We start from the raw sequence: 18,775 nt of genomic DNA on the forward strand, positions 1-18,775 counted from the left end.
TTCCCCTCTTAACCTTTTTTTTTTTTTTAATTATTAAAATTATTTATAAAAACCTTCCACTCGTTTTTCGGCTTTTTTTCTCTGTACGTATATGTGTGTGTGTGTTTCTGTGTGGGCGTACACGCGCGCCCACTTCGCTTTGTGTGTCAGTTAGTTCAGTTCAGTGTAAAGTAGCCGGGTCCTCGCTTTGCAGCATTTCGGTTTTCAGGTCTTCGTGGCGGTGGCGCCTGCATTGCGAACGCTCTGGCGCTGGGAAGTTAAAGTGTTTGCAGTGGAAGTCTGTGCGTATTTGTGGAAATACTTGTGTTATTTTGTTAAAGCCTCCTTTTAGCAGAAGCTAAAAGGCTACTATTTATTTGCTTTTTCCCACCCTTTCATGAACACAGCAATGCCATAACCCTTTAAATACCCTTCTCCTTAAGAATCCTTTCCTCAGTCTTTCCCACTTCCAGCTGCAGTAACTCTCCTAATTTTCCCAGAAGAGTGAGATGCATTTTTGCTTCCCTTGGAAATGCATAAATGAGCTCTCTATGTACAAATCACAGCTGAGTTCCCCACAGCTAGCGCATTACAGAAGGACCTTATCTTGCAATCTACATTTCCCGCTGTAACAAAGTGTGACCTTGTTTTCATTACATAAAATAATGTTTTTTATATAATTGCTGTGACTTGTTCTCTCGCATGAGTCTCGGCTCATGTTAATAATCGCTGCTTCAATTTTCAGATAACTATTTTTTGTGAGCCGGTGGAAGAACACCAACAGAGTGCTCTTTAGGAGAGTTGCTGCATATAAGTAGTGCTGCCGAGGGCATAACAAGGGTTCTGTTGTGCTCTTCCATTGCAGAGCCAAGAAAACCTAGTGTGGCATTTTTAGATATTGAATTTAAAGGAACTTAGTAACGTCTGGATGTATCTTTGTTGATATTTAGGTGGGGATTATTTATTTTAAATGCTTCTCTCTATTGTTTTGGTTTCCAAGGGATGCGAGGCACCAGTAAGTTTCCAGAAAGTAACTTCGTAAGAAAATTTTTCTAAAGTAATCTACGTTTAAGTTGGAAGAACATTTTGCCACAATTATATGCCCTTTGAAAACGCCTCGGTCATTTTTCTACCTCAGTTGAGTATCGAGTGAGTTGAGTTTTTTAAGAGTTTCCTAATTGTTAAAACTTTGGCCGTCCTGTTCAGTCTAGAGTCAAGAGCTCACACTATCTGCTTCTGTGTCCTGTATCTTAAAGTAGCATTTGTGTTTATTATCCACGTCCCTACTTATGTGATAAAGTTTTATAATCTTCTAAGACTGAGTTTGGCCCGTGGCCTCACAGCATCAGGAAAACTGATTTGTGTTTGTAAAGCTCAAGATTTTCACCGTTGTTCTTTTTCCAGGAAAGGAATATAGGTGAGGAGCTTGCTGAGGCTTGTAAGTTGCAGTTACAAAAATTAATTATTTTTTCTAAGAGCCTAAGGAGATTAGGCGCCTGGACCCAATTTAAATCCCATTTTTCTCAGGTGTGAGGACCAGCTCCTGTACTTGCCAGCTTCTGCATATTTTGCTCACGCTTGATCTCTTGTGCTTGCAGAGGCCATCGCTTAGTTATCTGAGGCCAGTCCCCCAGTACGTTCTGAATATCAGGAGGGGGATGTTAATGAGGTTGTTCAGTGGAGGAAGATTGTGCATTTATTTATCTGTTTTTACTTTAACTTGTCATCATCGTCACTTGCTCTGCTTGCTTCTCCCAGTCAAGTCCCTCCCAAGAGGGAACGCTTTGTAGTAAGTAGATCAAGAAAGGGTTGCCAGGACTCGAGGACTGCTGGCTCTGCAGCTGACTTGCTGTGTAACCTCGTGTGAGTCATTTCCTCTCTCTGTTCACAAGTGGAAACTGGGGGAATGTTTATTGCAGAAGGATGCTACGATTTTTCACGTTTTGTGAAACGCCTTAAGACTTCTGGCTAAAAGGTGTTAGGGATGAGCGATGTTGGATGTAGCGTGGTGGCTGGAATATTGTTTGAATTGAAGCAATGCCGATAGCTGAAGGGAGAGGGAAGGCGTTAGGCTAGACGCTGCACGGCGGTTTGTGAGCGCGTTGGGACGGGAGCCATCTTCCTGTTCTGTTGGGACGATGCCTGGCACCGTGGGGTTCTGGCCCGCAACGGAGCCTCCTGTATGTGTTGGCGATGGGAGATGGCAACTTCCCCTGTGAACTGGTGGTTTGCGAGAGGGAAAAAAAGACAAAGAGAATCCTGTGCTAAATATAGTCTGTGTCATTTGTTTTCTCTCTTGTGGCATCTATGTAAATCGCCTCTTTTGTACTGTCTTCCTTTTGACAGTAAAGCAAAATCTCAGTGGTTCATTGTTTTTATTTCAGAGGTGGTGCAGAACTCTTGTTCGATGGTGTCAAAAAGCATCAGGTGACTTTGCCCTGTCAACCAGAGCCTTGTGAGTATCAGAACTTGTTGGATAACTTGAAAGAATGACAACAAATCAAACAAAGCTGGTTTGTACAGCAGTTTGATTAGTTGGCAACAAGAATCAATGTCTTTTAAAAGCACTTTCAGACATGCCGTGGATCAGATAGCTTAGCAATGGTTAGTCCTCAAAGTAAACACCAAGCAGAAATAATCTGAACATCTTTCCTGTCCTGTAAGCACTTGTGAATCGAGTCCTCCCTTACGACTTTTGCCTCCCTCCTCTTGGGTAGACAACAGCCTCTGAATGTTTCCATCAAGCCTACATTTGTCTTGCTTGGACTTGAAACCACCAATAACCTCCTCTCTTCCTTGCTCTTCCTTGCCTGTTCCAAGTTTTCCAAGAGGCATATATATATGCGTGCGTATATATGTAGGGTATAGATATGTGGGTGTGTGTATAGCAATGTAACATTAATGTATTTTATCTACTTATTTGACTTTCAAGTATATGTAATCATTTTATATTAACTATGCAGTTGAAAACGGCAAAGCTGATGCTTGAATGTGATGCTGGACATCCTGCCTGTAGCCTTCCCTACGATAAAAAATAGGATGCTGTTAAGATAAAGACTTGAGTGTCCCAGTGATAAGCAGTCATAATCTCTGGTTTGTGGTTTGGGATATCAATACTGAGAAGTGCTGTACTAACTCTCTTGTTTCTCCTTATGTGTGTGCATACTTCAGTTGCAACGTAATTTTGCCAAAGGTATGTTTTGAGTTCTTCCAGCTAGATAGCAATACTTTATGCTATTTGAGAGTGCGATTATAAACAAATAATATATATATACATATAATACATATAATACAAAGCATCAGGGAATGTTAACAGCTAGTATCTTGTGAATGGCTAATACCATAATCTGTGTGCTGTGAACGTTCAGGCCTGAAATCTTCTTGCCATGCCTGGAAGTAATTAGAGATTGGTAGAAGCGCTTTTGATGCTTGGACATAAGTATGTGTAATTCAAATATAATAAGATCACTGGAATAGTGTGTTATCTTGTGGTTAAGGACGGGGACTAGGGATCCAGAAACATGACCTGATGCTGATTTGCTTTGTGAGTTTAGTCGTGTTGCTTAACTTTCCCCTGTTGCTAGCGAAGTAGTAGTGATACTTTAATGTATCACAAGAGAGTTCAGCATTAAATTCCAGCACTGTGCTTTAGCACTTAAGATCCTTAAATGGAAGATAGTAAAGAAATGCCAAAACACTCATTTACTTGGTTTATAAACTTGGGGGCTAGAGCATCATTTTCTTCAGTGTTCTGTAAATTTAAAATACCCACTGATATCCACCACATTGGTGGTGCTCAAACCATGATCAGATGCTCAAGAAGAAGGGGTTATTACATGGGATGTTTATTCCTGCCAGGGGAAGGGTGGGATTAATATCAAAGAATGATTCTTCTAGCCCAATGGTTGTCAGTGGTGCAGTTGTATGTGGCCTAATCCATTCCCACTTCAAGTTGCTGGAAGACTTCTATAGACTGCACTAGGAGCTGGATTTATCCTAAAGGATAAATCTTTCCCTGAAGATCTGGCTCAGTCTCAGGGTTCAAACTCACGATCCCCAGTGATTCATTCCAGATTCATCTAACACATTATTGCTCCCAGCTTTTCACGCTGCCTTGTTTTTCAGATGCTGCTATCCCTGTAACGAGTGGCAGAATGGACAGTGTGCCCACTTGCCAGCTTCCCTCGTTTACAGCCTGCTGTTTTCATGTGCATTGAGTGACAGGGAGGTTTCAGTTTTTGGGCAGGTTGTGGATTGCAGCGGCTGAGGAGCAGACACTGAACTGTGAGGCTTCTGCTGTAGTGACATTTACACCCAGCACAGGGATGGGGTAGGCAGACGTGCGGTTAATGTCTGACAGTAAGGGATTGCTGGAGACACCCCTCATAATATTTCTGGATGAGAATTATATTGTAGAAGTGAGGAATCGGTAGAAACGGATCAGAAACGTGAATAAGAAATTTGGTAAATTCTTGTAATTTTATATTATTCCTAATGCCTTGTATTTTCCTCATTCACATTAAGAAAGTTTAATTCACCTATCTCTGGGTAAATAAAGATAGATATATATATATATATAGAGTATGTTCCCTGCTGCCCTCGTGCAGCCAGAATTACAATGATTAGAGAAATAAACAGCTCAGTTCTACTCGGTGCATCCTGTTGCTTACCTTACCCCGTATGTCCATCACTTAATACTCAGGAAAGATCTGTGGCATGAACACTGCTTGAAGACCTACACTTCTAACCCCATTTTAACTGATTTCATTAGCCGTCAAACTTATTTTTGGCCATTTTGGCCTCTCTTACCCACTCTTCCTTTTTTTCTAGGTTATTTTTGTCTTTGTCCTCCTTTTTGCGGAGCAGCTGCCTCTCTCTGGGACATTGGGTCCAGCTATATTTTAATTGTTTAGGCATTTTTATATATATCCTAGAGGTGAGGGGAGGTGGAAAATTATATGAAGAAATACCTGCAAATATTTATGTGCATAAAACAAGCTGTGCTCCGTAGTTGACAGGGGCAGTGTTCTTTGAATGATAATAATATTGTTTGAACAAATTATTATGTGGTCATTTCCTTTTTCCTGGTAACAGGCACTAGGTGCAAAGTAGGTGGGTTCCGGATCCAGTTGACTTTTTCAAGAAGATTTGATTCTCTGTCCTTTTCTGACGCCTGGACGGGGAGGGATGGGAGGGATTAGGAGAGGCAGGAGGAAGGAAGCTGCAAATGGGCCAAGAGCAAGCCACGAGGGTACAGCCGTGTGGCAGGACCTATTTTTATTTTTATTATCCGAGGGGCTTTTTGTATCCTAATGTCAGTAAAATAGCAGTTCTTTATTTCCAAAGCGGAGCTGTCTTGGCCTGCGTGTTGAAGTTGCTGCCAAGTAGGAACTTAAAAAGGTGTGATATGTCTGTATAGGCAGGCAGATTTACATAAGCCACACTTTGTGCAGGACTGTGTAATCTTTTAGAGCTGTTGTGGAAAGAAGACCTCAAGTTAAAGAAGAATCTTGTCCCAAATTGCTGGCTATTTTGATGGTCTCATTGATAATGCTGTTAGAGGATCTAAAGGCATTAATGCCCTGTTGGCTTATTCTGCATAAAAACAGTGTGTGTGGGGGAAAGCAGCTGGGGGAATAACGATATTTGTCACATGGAGAGAGGATTAAATTGGCAGGGAAATCAACTTTATTTTCAAGCATCTAAGAGGCTATTAGAGACAATGGACCATAAAAGAGAGAAACCCTAAATTAAAAACTGAAAATGTATTTGGCAGCCTCCTCCTGAAACAAGCCACAGTAATTTAACCAAGTGCTTCAGTAATCAAATAGATCATTGTATGACTGCTCTGCAAGTGATGCCGGAGCTCCTTCCTCCATCTCGCTGGGACTCACAGTGGTGGATTTGTCTATGGCCATGCGGATTGCATGGACGCTGTTGGAAGGGTAGGAAGTCACTGGCATTGTTTAACCCTTGTAGTCATTTCAGGTTTAGCTCAGCAGCGTCATGCTGATGAAGAGTGTTTACAAAACCCCTCTGCTGTGCTCTCTACTGGATGTTGCATCCGGAGGTTGGGGCTGTTTGTAAAGTCTCTGGCAGTTGTGCTGCAGGCTGCTCAGCTGCAGGTCCAGGCCTTTGAATTCCAAATTCTCCTGTGGTTTCAGTGATGGGACTTGTGTTTGTGGAGCAGCAGTGACCAGTTTCAGCAGTGATCGCTCAGACCTTCTGGGGTAATCAAGAATTCGCTATGTTTTGGCACTTCGAAATCTGGAAGGATAAATTTTTAATCAGTGTGTTTTGGTAATTGTTTGTGGTTTCCCTTTACCAAAACCCCAGGGAAAAAGCCTATTGCTAATCAGATTTTTTTTTTTAGAGGGAAAATTAAAATAATCTGCCAAGTTCTGCTTATGTTAAATCCCCATAGAGAAGAGCATGGTCTGCTCCTTGAGAGCTTTGCTTTCCAGGGGCCTTGTTTCTGCACAGCATGGAGGACTGCTGGGGAGTTGGGAGCATTCATCTTCTCGGAAAAGAGCCTGGGGATCTCAAGAGATAGACCTGTGTTACAGGCAGAGTGGCTTGAAAAATACAGCATGGCATGTGTTCAGAGTTGACTGGGGTGCTATGCCAAAACAACGTGTAAAATCAAGAGTGGCAGTTGGCATCGATTGTCTGTAAATGCCCAGTGCTATTGCTAGATAGTACGTTGTAGTTTTTAATATTCTGGAATGCTTTTATTGCTCTGTTTATTATTCCTAACACTTTAAAACTTGCTCCAAAGAAGGAATAAAAATATATTTGGTAATGCAGAGACTTATTAGAAGAATGATAAAAAAAAAATCCCATAGCCCTGTGGAATTCCGCGCAGTCAAATCTTTTTAACCCCAGTGTATGGTACTTGCAGGTCTCAAAGAACTTTGGGGTTATTCTCCTGCTTGTGCATCTCTCTTAGGCAGGTAACTGTATATTTGCTGGCAAGGAAAGGGGACTCAGTGGGTTACCCAGGGTGGGACCTCAGGCTGGATTAGTTCAGCCCTGGATCCTGGCAGCTCTTTCCAGCAATCGGTGTGAGCAGCTGCGTTTGCAGTGCCGGGAGCCTGGCGTGATGCTGCAGGGCTGCGGCCACCGCGATCGAGCGGTCCCTGCCACGTTTGCAGCCCTGGTGCAGGGCTCAGCGCAGCGGCTGGCTGCCCAGGCAGGGCTCAGCGCAGCGGCTGCGTGCACAGCTTCGGGTCGCTGTCCCAGCGAGGCCACGCATCGCTTCTGTGCAAGGAACGAGTCCTTCAGAGGGAACGGGGAAACAAACGCGCGCCCTCGCAAGAGCGGTCCCAGCGCTCTCCCGGGAGGCCACGGAGCCGTGTTACCGGATCAGCTCATCCCAATTCATTGTGGAAGGAGCTTCCCAGGCACCGAGAAACCAGCTCTTGTGTGTGACCAAATCCCTGGGATAACAAAGCCTGGCTGTTCCACCCTCCTTCCCAGCCGCTGTATTGCAGTGCGGACACCTAGCAGGATAACCTTTCTGTGCCAGCCCCCCCCTCTCTGCTCTCTCTTTTCTCTTGGTGGGATTTGCTGTGCTGACAGCACTGTTCAGAGGGTGGCAGCGGAGCAGGGCTGGGGAGGAGGATCCGGGCCCTTTAAACCGCTTAGCATGCGGTTCACACGGCTCCGGGCCAGCTGTTCCTTTCTCCTCCTGCCCTCACTCGCAGGAGTTGTTTGCTGAGCTCAGAGCTCCTGTGCAAAATTGCTTTTCAAAAGAGCCACTTTCTGCTTAATTAAACAATGAGCCGCCGTCCCTCTGCACATCTGTAAAGCTCCCTCTGCAGCCCCTTTATCCCACAAACTGCTCCATTCTTACCTCCATTCACTTGTAAATCTTACCCCCCCTCTCCTCCACCCTGATCATCTCACTGGCCCTTTCTTTTCCCCTTTCAAGTAAGACTGAGGGGCTTGGAGTATCTGTGGGGGTGGCTGGGTTGGGTGGACAGGAATCGGTTTAATGGTGCTTGCCATATATGAAAGTCTAATAATAGCAAAGCAGATCTGAGCCTGAAAGTGAGAGGCGAGGACTGGACTCTGCACGGTTTCTGTATTTAGAGGAATAAAATCATGACACTTCCTGAGCCGAGCTGAGACACTGACTCATCCAGCAGCCAGAGGGGACACCAGCCACCAGCCAGGCTGGAAGGTGGGCAAAGGAGTTGACTTGAAGGCGCTTTCTGATCCAGCTGGCAGTGCCAGGGAGAGCCCAGCCCAGGGGATTCCCTCGGCCAGGCTGGCTTCGTGAAGGCAGTGCCAGGCTGCCGGGGAATCCTCCTGCACTCTGGCAGGAGCAGCCACCTTCCTCTGTGGTCTGGGGTCTCACATCAGCTCTGTGTAGTCTCTTGTAATAGCAATAAGGTTTTCCTTTTTAACCCTCGGTGCGCGAGCACGCACACAAAACCCAGGAGCCGGGGAAATAGGAGAGAGGGGAAATTTCAGTTTGATGGGTTTCAGCTAAGCTTTACACTCGCGGTTAGTAATGCATTCTCTGAATTGTCTTCCTGAGCAGCTTAAAAAAATTAACCAGCAACATTCAAGGTTAAGCAGGATAAATGACTGGAAAAGTGATGAGGTGGGATATCTCCTTTATCACTGGGAAGGATAGATTATAGCCGGGGTGACGCAATATCATCTAGCATAGATTGATAGGGAGGGATGAAGAAATGGGAGTTTGGTGCATTAGCAGAAGATTCCTGACTGCAAAACTATTAGACCATGGCACAGTCTCCTTGGGGTTTGGTAGCAGGTCTACATTGCTCAAGCATCTTAAATTCAGAGCGGGCGAGACTCGGGATGGTCTTTTGTTGAGAATAATTCTGCACTGGCAGAGGGATAAAATCACAGGACCTGTTAACAAGATGTTATTTTTAATGTCTGCGATTCCTAATCTGGCACTTCACTGCTAGTGCGATAGTCTTTGAGGCTCTCTTGGTTCCTTCCTTTGACAATTTTGAACGAGAGGCAAGACCCTCGTTCTGTGGATCTCTGATCCTAATTAAAAGAGACAGTTTGGTGCACTGGCATTTATTTGGGAGCCTGAAGTGACAATAGCGTTGGGTGTTACGGGATTAGATGCTCTGACTTTGGAAATGAGTAGGGATTAGGTTTACCCCGAGGATCAGCTTGGAGCTGCTTTTTTTGTCACAGGAGCTGATGGATCTGGAGGCTTGTTGCTGGCTAGTGAGTAGGATTGGAGATCCCTTGAACTTGTGTTCTCCTAACAGGGAGTGGAAGATCCCAAGCAGCTCCTCTCCAGTTCATGAGCGTTGTGATTAAAATCTCAGGGCTGAGAATTGATGGGTGATGGCTGGGATCTGAGTCTTCGCTGCTAGCAGGAGGGCTATGAAAGACCCCTGTGATCCCTTCCCATTGTGGGGACACAAGGAAATGGAGAAGAGCATTGCTCTTGTAGCTGAGAAGTGAGAAAAAGATGTCATAATGCAGTTAAAAATTACAGAAGCCAAGACCTTGACGTTCATTTGTAGCAGACAGGAACAGATGAGACCAATGACTGGGATTCTTTTGTGTCTGGCTGTAGTTACCCCCTAATTTTTTCCCTAGTACTGAGGTCACTGCCCACTCCAGTGCGTGGCAGGATTGGCTTGTGCGCTTGTCAAGAAAAATGGATTTTGCTCTTGCTGCAAAATTTTGCCTTACTGCTCACTCTGCATAGTACCGAACCCATTTGCCTGTGACTCCATTTATATCAGCTATTCCAGGTCTTCTTCTGCAGTTTATGGCACACCATCATCTGCTTCAGCGAATGATTTGCATATCAGATGGGAGGCTGGAGGAGTCTGAAGGATCCCTTAGGTCAGGTTTTGTAACAAGCTCTTTTAGAGAGCAGATTCCTGGAGGGCCGTCAGATTCAAAAGCAGAGAGAAGACATTTACCTGGGGGGGGGCGGGGGCGGCAGGTATCAGGAGCTGGTCTATTTTAAAAACAAGCTGGTTAAGCGGGAAAAGGGGGATACAAATTGTCTTTCCATACATTTCCATGCAGGCAGGGGGAATAATGGCAGAGGAGCGGCAGGGAAGGGGCTTTGTCATGGTTACAGGCCAGTGGCTGAGAATGTGGGTGGAGCGGCGCTCGTCCAGAGTTAGTGACCTCAGCAAATTGGAGCTCAGCCATGGTCAGTATGATAAATGATCTTATTCTGGGTCAAAGAAATGGTACCCCACAGGGAGGTATCCGCAAGGCGGCCCGGGAAAGCGCAGTGCTCTTGCAGCACTGACCCCTTAGTGACCAGTGCTGCATATATCTTATTTATTACGGACCAGAAGGGAATTTTCCATGGTTTGGCCTTTATAGGGTTCCCCTATGTCCCCGAAATAAGCTCCCAATTCTGCAGCCAAGGCAAGAATATGGGTGTAATTACACCCTCTGGGTGCCCTTCGAGGCACTGTCTGCTTTGTGCAGGTTTGTATGTGGATTTTAAGGCAGGGGACATGGAGGCAGCTGGTCATTGCATGTGCGTGTGTATATCTGCCAGCAACCTGTGCAGCTCCCTGGGAGCCAAAAGCTGCATGTCTGTGTCAACTGGTATTACGGTTGAGCAAAATCCTTCTGCATTTCTGCGCATTTATCAGTTCGGTGCGAGATCCTTCTAGTGCAACACCCAGCTTGGTGTTTCTTATTCGAGGTGCCTGGTTTCTCTCTGCACACAGCGAATGCCCCCCTTTGCTGAGTTATCACTGATGAATCTGTCAGGTCCAGGAGGTTTTACTGAGCTGGGAAAGATCTATGGATTTCAGCCCTGGTTTTGAGGGTGCAAATGAACCCAGGCTCTTGTTCCAGGCAGTGCTAAAATGGAGTCTTAGATGCATTTCTCTTGCAGAGGAAGCTCAGCAGATTCTTCATGAAGGAACAGTTGGGGTAATGCAGAAGATCAGGCCTTGGAGGATACGCAAGAGGACCGAGCAGACTTTGCAGTTCTGTCTGCCACAACCAGGAGTGTTTATGATGCAGCTGGGCTGAAAATGAGCCGACGCTGTTGGGTTTTTGTATGCATGCTCGCTGCAGTTTTTGCATCCTGTCCGCTTGTGTGACAAGCCAATGACTTTGTGTCACTGCAAGCACACACTTCGTTTTCCTGAGCTGTGTGTTTCGCTGGGCGATTTGTTTTATGCATGTATTGTGGATTTGAGCTCCCATCTGTGCACTTGAACTAAGCAGTTTTCTCAAACGTTTGTCGGTTTTTCTTTTTTTAATTAACTTTAGATTATTTGTCCTGAGAATTTGGAGAGGTTTGATGTACTGTTAGCACAGGAAACAGAAGCTGTCTCTGTATACAAATGAGACAGGGATTTCCTACCATGTGCTTCAGTCCCTCCTTTGCAGTTTGAGAATATTTCAGCTTCCTTGGCCGGTTCGCTCTGGCTTCTCTGCTGATGCTGCCAATGGTGAGGACAGTGAACGATAATTAGAGCGGATTTTTTGGTGTGGATATTTGTTTGCTGTGAATGAAATGGAGTGGGCTACCAAAAGCATTTCATTGAGACTGTGCAGCAATGATAAAAATATATCATTACTGGGTTGAGCTGGACTTGAGTTGGTGACGCGGAAGCGAAATGCTGTATCGTCTCAGCTCTCACCTGAACCTCACTCCTGGGCCAAAACGCACGGTTGCTTTTGCAGCCGAACGGCAGCACGCGTAGTACAACTATGCTTCTGCAAATAGCAAATGCCTCTGTTCTGTGACGGGGGTCAGCTTGAGAGCCAACACGAGTGTAAAATTGCTGTGTTGTAGTGATGATTTAACTTGTCAGCAGATGTGGTGCCTGACCAGGTTGAGATTTTTTTCCCTCCTTATATGTCATTTGTAGAGGACCTGCTGTTTGCCTCGCAAATCCTCAGCCCAGGGAGCTGGAAACCTGTTAGACCCATAGCGTAGTATCAGAAAGAAAATGTCTTAGGAACACTATGTGTGTCAACTGTAAGAGATAAGCAGTTGTGCTATAATTTACCTCTTATTATTTCCATCATGATAAGACACAGAGTCCCGAGCTGTTGATCGAGACTGCTATTCGAGGCACTGAGCTGCAAGATGGCTTCTCCCCAGACCACTTGCAATGGAAATAATCTTGTTCCTTTTCAATATCTTACTTGTGGGAGATGGTTTTGGTGTGGCTCTGGTCATTTTTCATCCTTTATAATTGATTTGTTCTAGTAATATTGGTGTACAGAATGTAGAGACATGAAGGTGGGGGAAAAAACTCAATGCTGAGAAAGCAGCCGAAAGTATTATGTCTTAAGGTCGGCTGCGGAGAAGGGGTCTTAATTTTCATTGCGGTTTGGAGCGGGGAAGCTCCAGGCCTGCGCAGGGGTATCAGTTTTTTTCCTACTGTCTAAATTCTTCGGTATGTGTGTACGTGACTTCTGGGGAGGAGTAAATGAATGTAGGCTCAGGTGGGGCTGAAAATAACATTTATTATGGAAGGAGCAGGGGTAAGGGAGTCTTCCAGCTCAGCCTTGAATAAATCAGTCCTCTCGCCCCTTCGTCCAGGCTGCTTCTAGGTGGCTGTCTTTTATCCAGCTGGTGCAGCGTGTTTCTGTTTAAATGATCTCTCCTGAAAGGTCCCAGAGGAAAGGGCTGCTTATTCCACGCAAGGAGAATGGTATATGGCACAGCTCATTGTTGTGTGCCCTGCCGCAAGTGCATAAATATGAAACAGCTCGCGGGCGTTGCTGTGGTGGGGCTGGTGTCCCTTTTGTGCCGCCCCTCCTTCTCCTGAAGGCTCCTCTCCATCTTTCTTCCTCTCCGGCTTTCATTTCTTGGTGATGGAGAGCAGGAGCCATTTAGGTGTGAGATCCTGAGGGCTTTACGTTGCAGCAGCATTTTTCAGGGGAAGGCGAATATAGTTAACTCTTGTTCTGGCGGCTGACCGACCGGCGTGGTATATATATACCTTCAGAGCAGCGCTCGCCATCCCTGGTGCACGTTGCTAGCACAGCGGCAGAAAATGGTCTATTTTGTGCTCTTAACTACGTATCATTACAGGGGAGTCGTAGGTCAGCCCCAGGCAGGTGATCCAACTCACCGGGCAGTTTTAAGGCACAAAGCAGCTCTTTTTGCCCTGATCAGAGTGATCCAGTGCTCAGAGGCAGCAATACCTGTCGTGCTCTGGGCAGCCCTGTGGTGGGACCGGTGTGCCGGGGGGCATGCTGTCATCTAGAGGCACCAATGCCTTGGGAAACCGGGGGGGGGAAACAGAGGGAATCTCAGAGCATCCCCTCCCCCTTTCCCTGGGAAAAGAGGCCCCCATCTGCTGCAGATGGACATGTCCCCATCGCCTAGTTGATGTGCACCTGCCTACGCCAGGGCTGTTCATCCTTGGTGTGACAGAAGTGACGGGGGTAACGTTATTTGGAAGAATCCCAGCTCTGCTCTGCGTAGCCTCCACGATCCCATAAAATCCTGGGGTAAGGCAGGGACTGAGTCGAGTCGCTACAAGTGCGTTTATTTTTACTGGTCGTGAAGCAAACATGGGGAATCGTATGCAGAGTTTGATTTTAGCTTCGAGAGGTGTGTGCGGAAAGCTTCCCCGTGACTACGATGAGGTTACCACACGTGAGGGAGATGTGGGAACCCATCCAGCCGTCCCGGCTCATCCTGCGAGCGGGGCTCCAGCCCTCACTGGTGGATTTGTGCCTTCGAAAAGCTTCCTCGCGCCTTGAAAACAAACAAAACTCTTTCGGGGCTTTCAAAGGGCTGTTTAAAGGAGCCCCGGGAGAATAACTGATTGTGGATTCAGAATGATGAAGTGGTTTGTGGAACAGTGAAATATAGAGGCAAATGCAGGAGAACTCCACATTGCAATTTGTCAGCTTTGCTAAACCCTGTAGCGGATTATTCCCCCCCTCTGTCGCTTCTCACCTCTCCAATAGGAAATTAACTGATGCTATCACAAAAGAAATTGTTTTTGCCTCACAAAGTAAAATTGATACTATAAAAACCCGCCAGCAGTGTCTCCTCCTCCTTTTACATGAAGACAAATCCTTCCTGTCACCTACTGAAATGGAAAGATAAAGGCTGAGCTTTAATAAAGAAGCTATAAGCACAAAGTGTAGAGGGAGTGAGCAGGCATGGCGGGGGGAACACGCCACGACAGCAGGTGTGATGCTGAGGGGTATTGCAAGTGTCCAAAATACAACTACTGTGGCCAGTGCCTGCGTACGTGTTTAATGCATGGTTATGTACAAGTTTGTGCCCCAGAACTCATGTCTCCAAGAGTTTGTGCTGGTTTTGGTACCGATCGTGTCTACCTTTACTCCTTTCAGGTTCTTAGGCTTGCTTGTTTGGACTTTTTAAATCTAATTAAACACACAGAGTTAAACATCAATTTGTTAGGTGATAACGGAACGCACAGGACATGGGATGCGTTAAAGAAATCTGAACATCGGCAGACTCCTGCTGGATTGGCACTTCAGCATGAACTGCATTCGTTCTTTGTGGGATGCGGGAAACCTCTTCTGCCCAACCTGGGGTTGGTTTGGGGCAGAGCCCTGAGCTCTGAGCTCCCTTGAGGCAGGGCTGCCTGTTAGATGCTGGTAAGGGACAATCCTGTTAGGTGGTTCCTTTGACTGGAGGTTTGCAGCTATCCCCATCCATCCTGCATGTTCCTCATCTACTCTTTTGTGGATAAACAATCACTTTGTTCTGGCATCAGCTCGGAGCTGTCAGCTAGTTTGTAAACTGCTGTCCTTTCTCCTTTCAGGGGATATCAGAAACCTGCTAAAGTGGATCAAACAGAATCTGTTGAAAGAACGACCAGAATTATTTATGCAAGGGGAATCTGTGTAAGTACAGCTGTTATGAATCCTCCTTGTGTTTCTCTGTTGATCCCCAGGGTTTGGGATACGTTTTTCCTGTTGGTTGCAAGAAGCAAGTTAATGACCATGAAAATACGGGCTTTGCTAAAGTGGTAATGGGAGGTGTCCCACACTATACCTCGCACTGTTCCACGGAGAGCATCTTTTGCAGCCCTCACCCCAAATCTTTAAACCTTAAATGTGAAGCAGAGCCATGTATACTTTCTCTCCGTTGTCACCTGGAGCAGCATAGTGCATGTATCCTCAATTCCAGGAGTTTTAGCAGGTCTGTCCATTCCCTGCTGACATCACTGGGACTGAAGCAGTCACTCGGAGAAATGCCAACAAATATTTCTTCTGGGAAATGTATTTTTATTGTCAAAACGGGGCCAACCTCGTGGAGAGGGGAAAAAAAAAAAAAGCCAAGAGAAATGGAGCAGAGTGAGCTGTGCAAGCCATCCCTGACTGCGGGGTGGCGCTGGGGGTGTTTAACATTCGTCACGGATCTTTGTGAGCTGAAGCGTGTGCCAGGTCCCCTGGTAACAGGAGAGACAATTGCAGGACACTGAAGATCAAAGAGGGGGAATCCCTTTGCCTGTAATCAGGGGCTTGGAGTGGATCCCGGGTGTTTACTGCCTTTGGTAGGGGCACCAAAAAAATTCCCTACCTTCACATCGAGAGCTCTGCACTCGACTGTAGTGTGTGGGGTTTAATTACCTGGCTTTCCTACACCTTACGGAAATGTCATCTCGGAGCATCCTCAGGAATGGTGCATTTTGATTCAAATGAGCTCTGGGATTGCTCCTGCCTCCCCTTTATTTGATCTAGAAAGGGCACGGACCGTACCTGTTTCCACCTCCATGCTAGGATTCCTTTTTCTCTTCGGCTTTATAGGCAGACAGCTTGTGATCTGTGCTGTAACATCCCTCGTTCTTAGCTATTTGTGAAGCTTTTTAGCAGCCCTGTATCCTAATTATTTCTCTCTTCTGCAGGAGACCAGGAATTTTGGTGCTCATCAACGACGCAGACTGGGAACTAATGGTCTGTACTCCTTCAGTTTGACTTTCTTTGTTGAAAATATTGCTCTGTCTGTTCTGTGGTTGCTCTCAGAGAAGCTATTTCTGATTCTTGCCCCAAGCGAAGCATCTCATATTTGAGGGGGAAGAGGCAGGCTGGGGTCTCCCCTGTGGCTCCTCTGAAGCCTGGAGCCTTTCTCTAACCTGCTGAGTCTCATCAGCCAGCCAGTGTCTGAAGAGAGATCACCCATATTCCCTGGCCTCTGGCAACGGGCTTCGCAGCTCTGGCTGCTAGCAGGTCTCCCCCGCGCATGGGGTAACAACTTAGCGGGTACCAGGCAGCTTCACGGCCCCAAGCAGACCCCCTTCACTAGAGTAAGGTGGTGCCGTAGCAGGTGAAGGCAGCCCTGGGGAGGGTTCTGCCCAAACAGGCAACTGGTAAGTATCTTCCCTTTTCAGCCCACTGTTGTGCTCAGGCAACAAACAGCCCCTAACTATTTTCCTGCCTCAGGCAACCACCTGTTCTGTCAAAACCCTGGTCCAGAAAGCGGTGTGGGAAAATGAACGTCAGCTCCTTGCCTGATCTCTCACCTTTGCTTCTGTTAGGATGAAAACATCAGTCTATCGCCTTCTGCTCTCCCTAACACTCACCATCTTTTTATGCGCTGTTTTCTCTTTGCAGCTGGTATTTGGAAATGACATTTAAACCATTTTTCTTTTTTTTTCTTGGCCTGCAGGGTGAGCTGGATTATAAACTCCAGGACCAGGATAACGTGCTTTTCATCTCGACATTGCACGGCGGGTGAACTCCTGGAAAAACAAGAGGATGAAAATCCAAATCCCTGGGCAAAAAACCCAAACACAAACCTAAACCCACCCAAACCTCTCTTGAACTGCCAGTGCCCGGTCTCTGCATCTTCCCACCGCGTTCACTTGTTACTAGACATCCAAATAAAGCCCCGCCATCACGCGGCCTGCTGTCCACCACAACAGCGTCCGTCTTTTGGTCCTCATTTCACCTCTCCTGACTGCACTTCCAGGTACCCTAACGAGCAGAGAGCACCTGCAGCATGTGCGACTGTTTTTCCGTGACGGGAGGAAGAGGGGTGCTGAACCTCGAGTAGGATGGTGTGTCTTTGCAGGCAATGAGGCGTTCTGGGGGAGTTGTGCCTGCACCCCCACCAAGGCTGGGGTGCCTCTGCCTTGGTGCTGGGAACTGGGATTGGTACAGTCTGTGCACGAGCCATGGGAAGGGCGAGACATGAAGTGCAAGGAAACAAAAGGTGACTTTACTAGTTTTTTTCTGAGGTGGCAGACATTACAGCTTCAGAGCCGTCTGTAGTGGCTTTCTACTTGTCATGGTATTTATGGGAAGTAGGAGAGAAATAGGCTTTTTTTGGTTTTGTTTTTCTGATTCCTTATGCCTCTTTCATACCTGAGCTGAGGCAGGGTGAAGTACTAGCCCACGAACAATGTCAATTTATAACCATTTGGTGGGAGGGGAAACAAACCCGTGCCCGGCCTGATTCAGCACGGAGTGATAAGGGCAGCAAATTATCTTTCTGTCACCACGATGGACAGAAGTGATCAGCCTCCCTTGCGTTCTGTACAGGTGGGGAGCGGTGGGGAGCTGCGTCGCTGCAGCCTGGCCGGGGAAGGGCTGGGGCTGGAGACGAACAGTTAAAGCGCGGAGACCCGGGAAAGAAAGTCAGTGGTTTTTAACCCTTTCCATCAGTGGGAAGGGGAGGCTTCTTACTGCGCACCCTGAGGAAGTCCTGTGAGCGCAGCGGAAGTGGGTGTGCGCAGCTCTGCTAGGGCACGGGCGCTGTCCGGTTTCCAGAAGTTTCCTCGGACAGACGGACTGGCCTGCCTGCCAGCCGGGAGGCCACGGCGAGAGCAAAGGGAAGGGATCAGAGAGGATAGCGTTGGTGCCAACAGGTCTGAAACGTGCTGCGCGAGCTTCTAGGAGTGTCCGACCCGGATTGTCCTTCCTGCGCTCCCCCCTGCCCTGCTCACCTGCGTTTTGGCACGGCTCCGGCAGCACGTGGTGGTCCCCGGCGGCAGCGTTCCTGCCCGAGCAGCGGCTCTCCCAGGGCAGAGGGCTCGCCAGTGCTGTAAGCTCAGTCGGTGCACATCTCGGAGCTGATCTGCACCGTGTGCTGCTCGCCCTGTCCTCCATCTCTGGGAGCTGCCGAGGAGGAGCTGGGAGGCGGTGAGCAGTGCAGTGCACCAGCTCCTGCTCGGGCAGCCTGGCCTGACACCGCGAGTGCTCCGTACAAGGAGCCTTTCCCGTCCTGCGCCTGACAGAGGAGTTACTCTGTCTGACGCGGAGGGAGTGCCAAAGAGTAATTCCCCCGTCTGACTTCTCCGGTGACTCCTCTCTCACGTTTACCCCACCGCAACCTGCGTAACTAAAAGCACCCACGGACTGCGATGCTGCTGCACCTGAGAAACCCTAACTTCAAGCCCACTGCTGGTAACGGACTGATATTCAGCCTTTTCCAAATCCAGCCGCAGCGACTCGAGTCCAGCTTGCGCTGTTTGTAAATGACACGGACGGGCCAAAGGCTCTTCTCTGTCCTGAGTTCACGGCCGTAAGCTTTGCTGGGCCGGGGGAGCGGAGGGGGGATTCCAGGTGACTGTAGGAGCTGGCTGAAAAACAACGAACCTGTGTGGCGCGCAGCTTGAAACGGACTTAAACCCAAGTGGGAAAAGGCAGGTTCGTCTTCACCGCTGCTGCCCGCCCTGCCTCTATGCTGCGTTTTTGCCTTAGGCTGGGCTTCTCTGTTCTTACCCCCCCAGCTGTTTGCTGAGTTCCTTCCCCGGGAGGTGTGATTCCCCTCGCTAGCGCAGGTAGACCCAGATGGCTTAGCTCCTGCTGTAGTAAAAGCTGCCAATCATTGCTAAAAAAAAAAGCTAGAAATGGGAAG

The 18,775-nt window shown here is 47.4% G+C and overlaps 1 protein-coding gene across 1 annotated transcript; it reads left to right on the top strand.

Annotated features, from left to right (window-relative positions):
* The first annotated feature begins 998 nt into the window (after positions 1-998).
* On the top strand, positions 999-16,833 carry URM1 (ubiquitin related modifier 1). The gene is made up of 5 exons (XM_009322121.1): positions 999-1,128; positions 2,364-2,434; positions 14,736-14,817; positions 15,822-15,870; positions 16,583-16,833. Exons 1-5 carry the CDS (start codon positions 1,079-1,081, stop codon positions 16,649-16,651), a joined length of 321 nt encoding a protein of 106 aa, XP_009320396.1. The 5' UTR covers positions 999-1,078; the 3' UTR covers positions 16,652-16,833.
* Positions 16,834-18,775: the final 1,942 nt, after the last annotated feature.

The sequence above is a fragment of the Pygoscelis adeliae genome, unplaced genomic scaffold (genome assembly GCF_000699105.1).
Source record: "Pygoscelis adeliae isolate BGI_AS28 unplaced genomic scaffold, ASM69910v1 Scaffold114, whole genome shotgun sequence".
In the NCBI taxonomy this organism is placed as follows: domain Eukaryota; kingdom Metazoa; phylum Chordata; class Aves; order Sphenisciformes; family Spheniscidae; genus Pygoscelis; species Pygoscelis adeliae.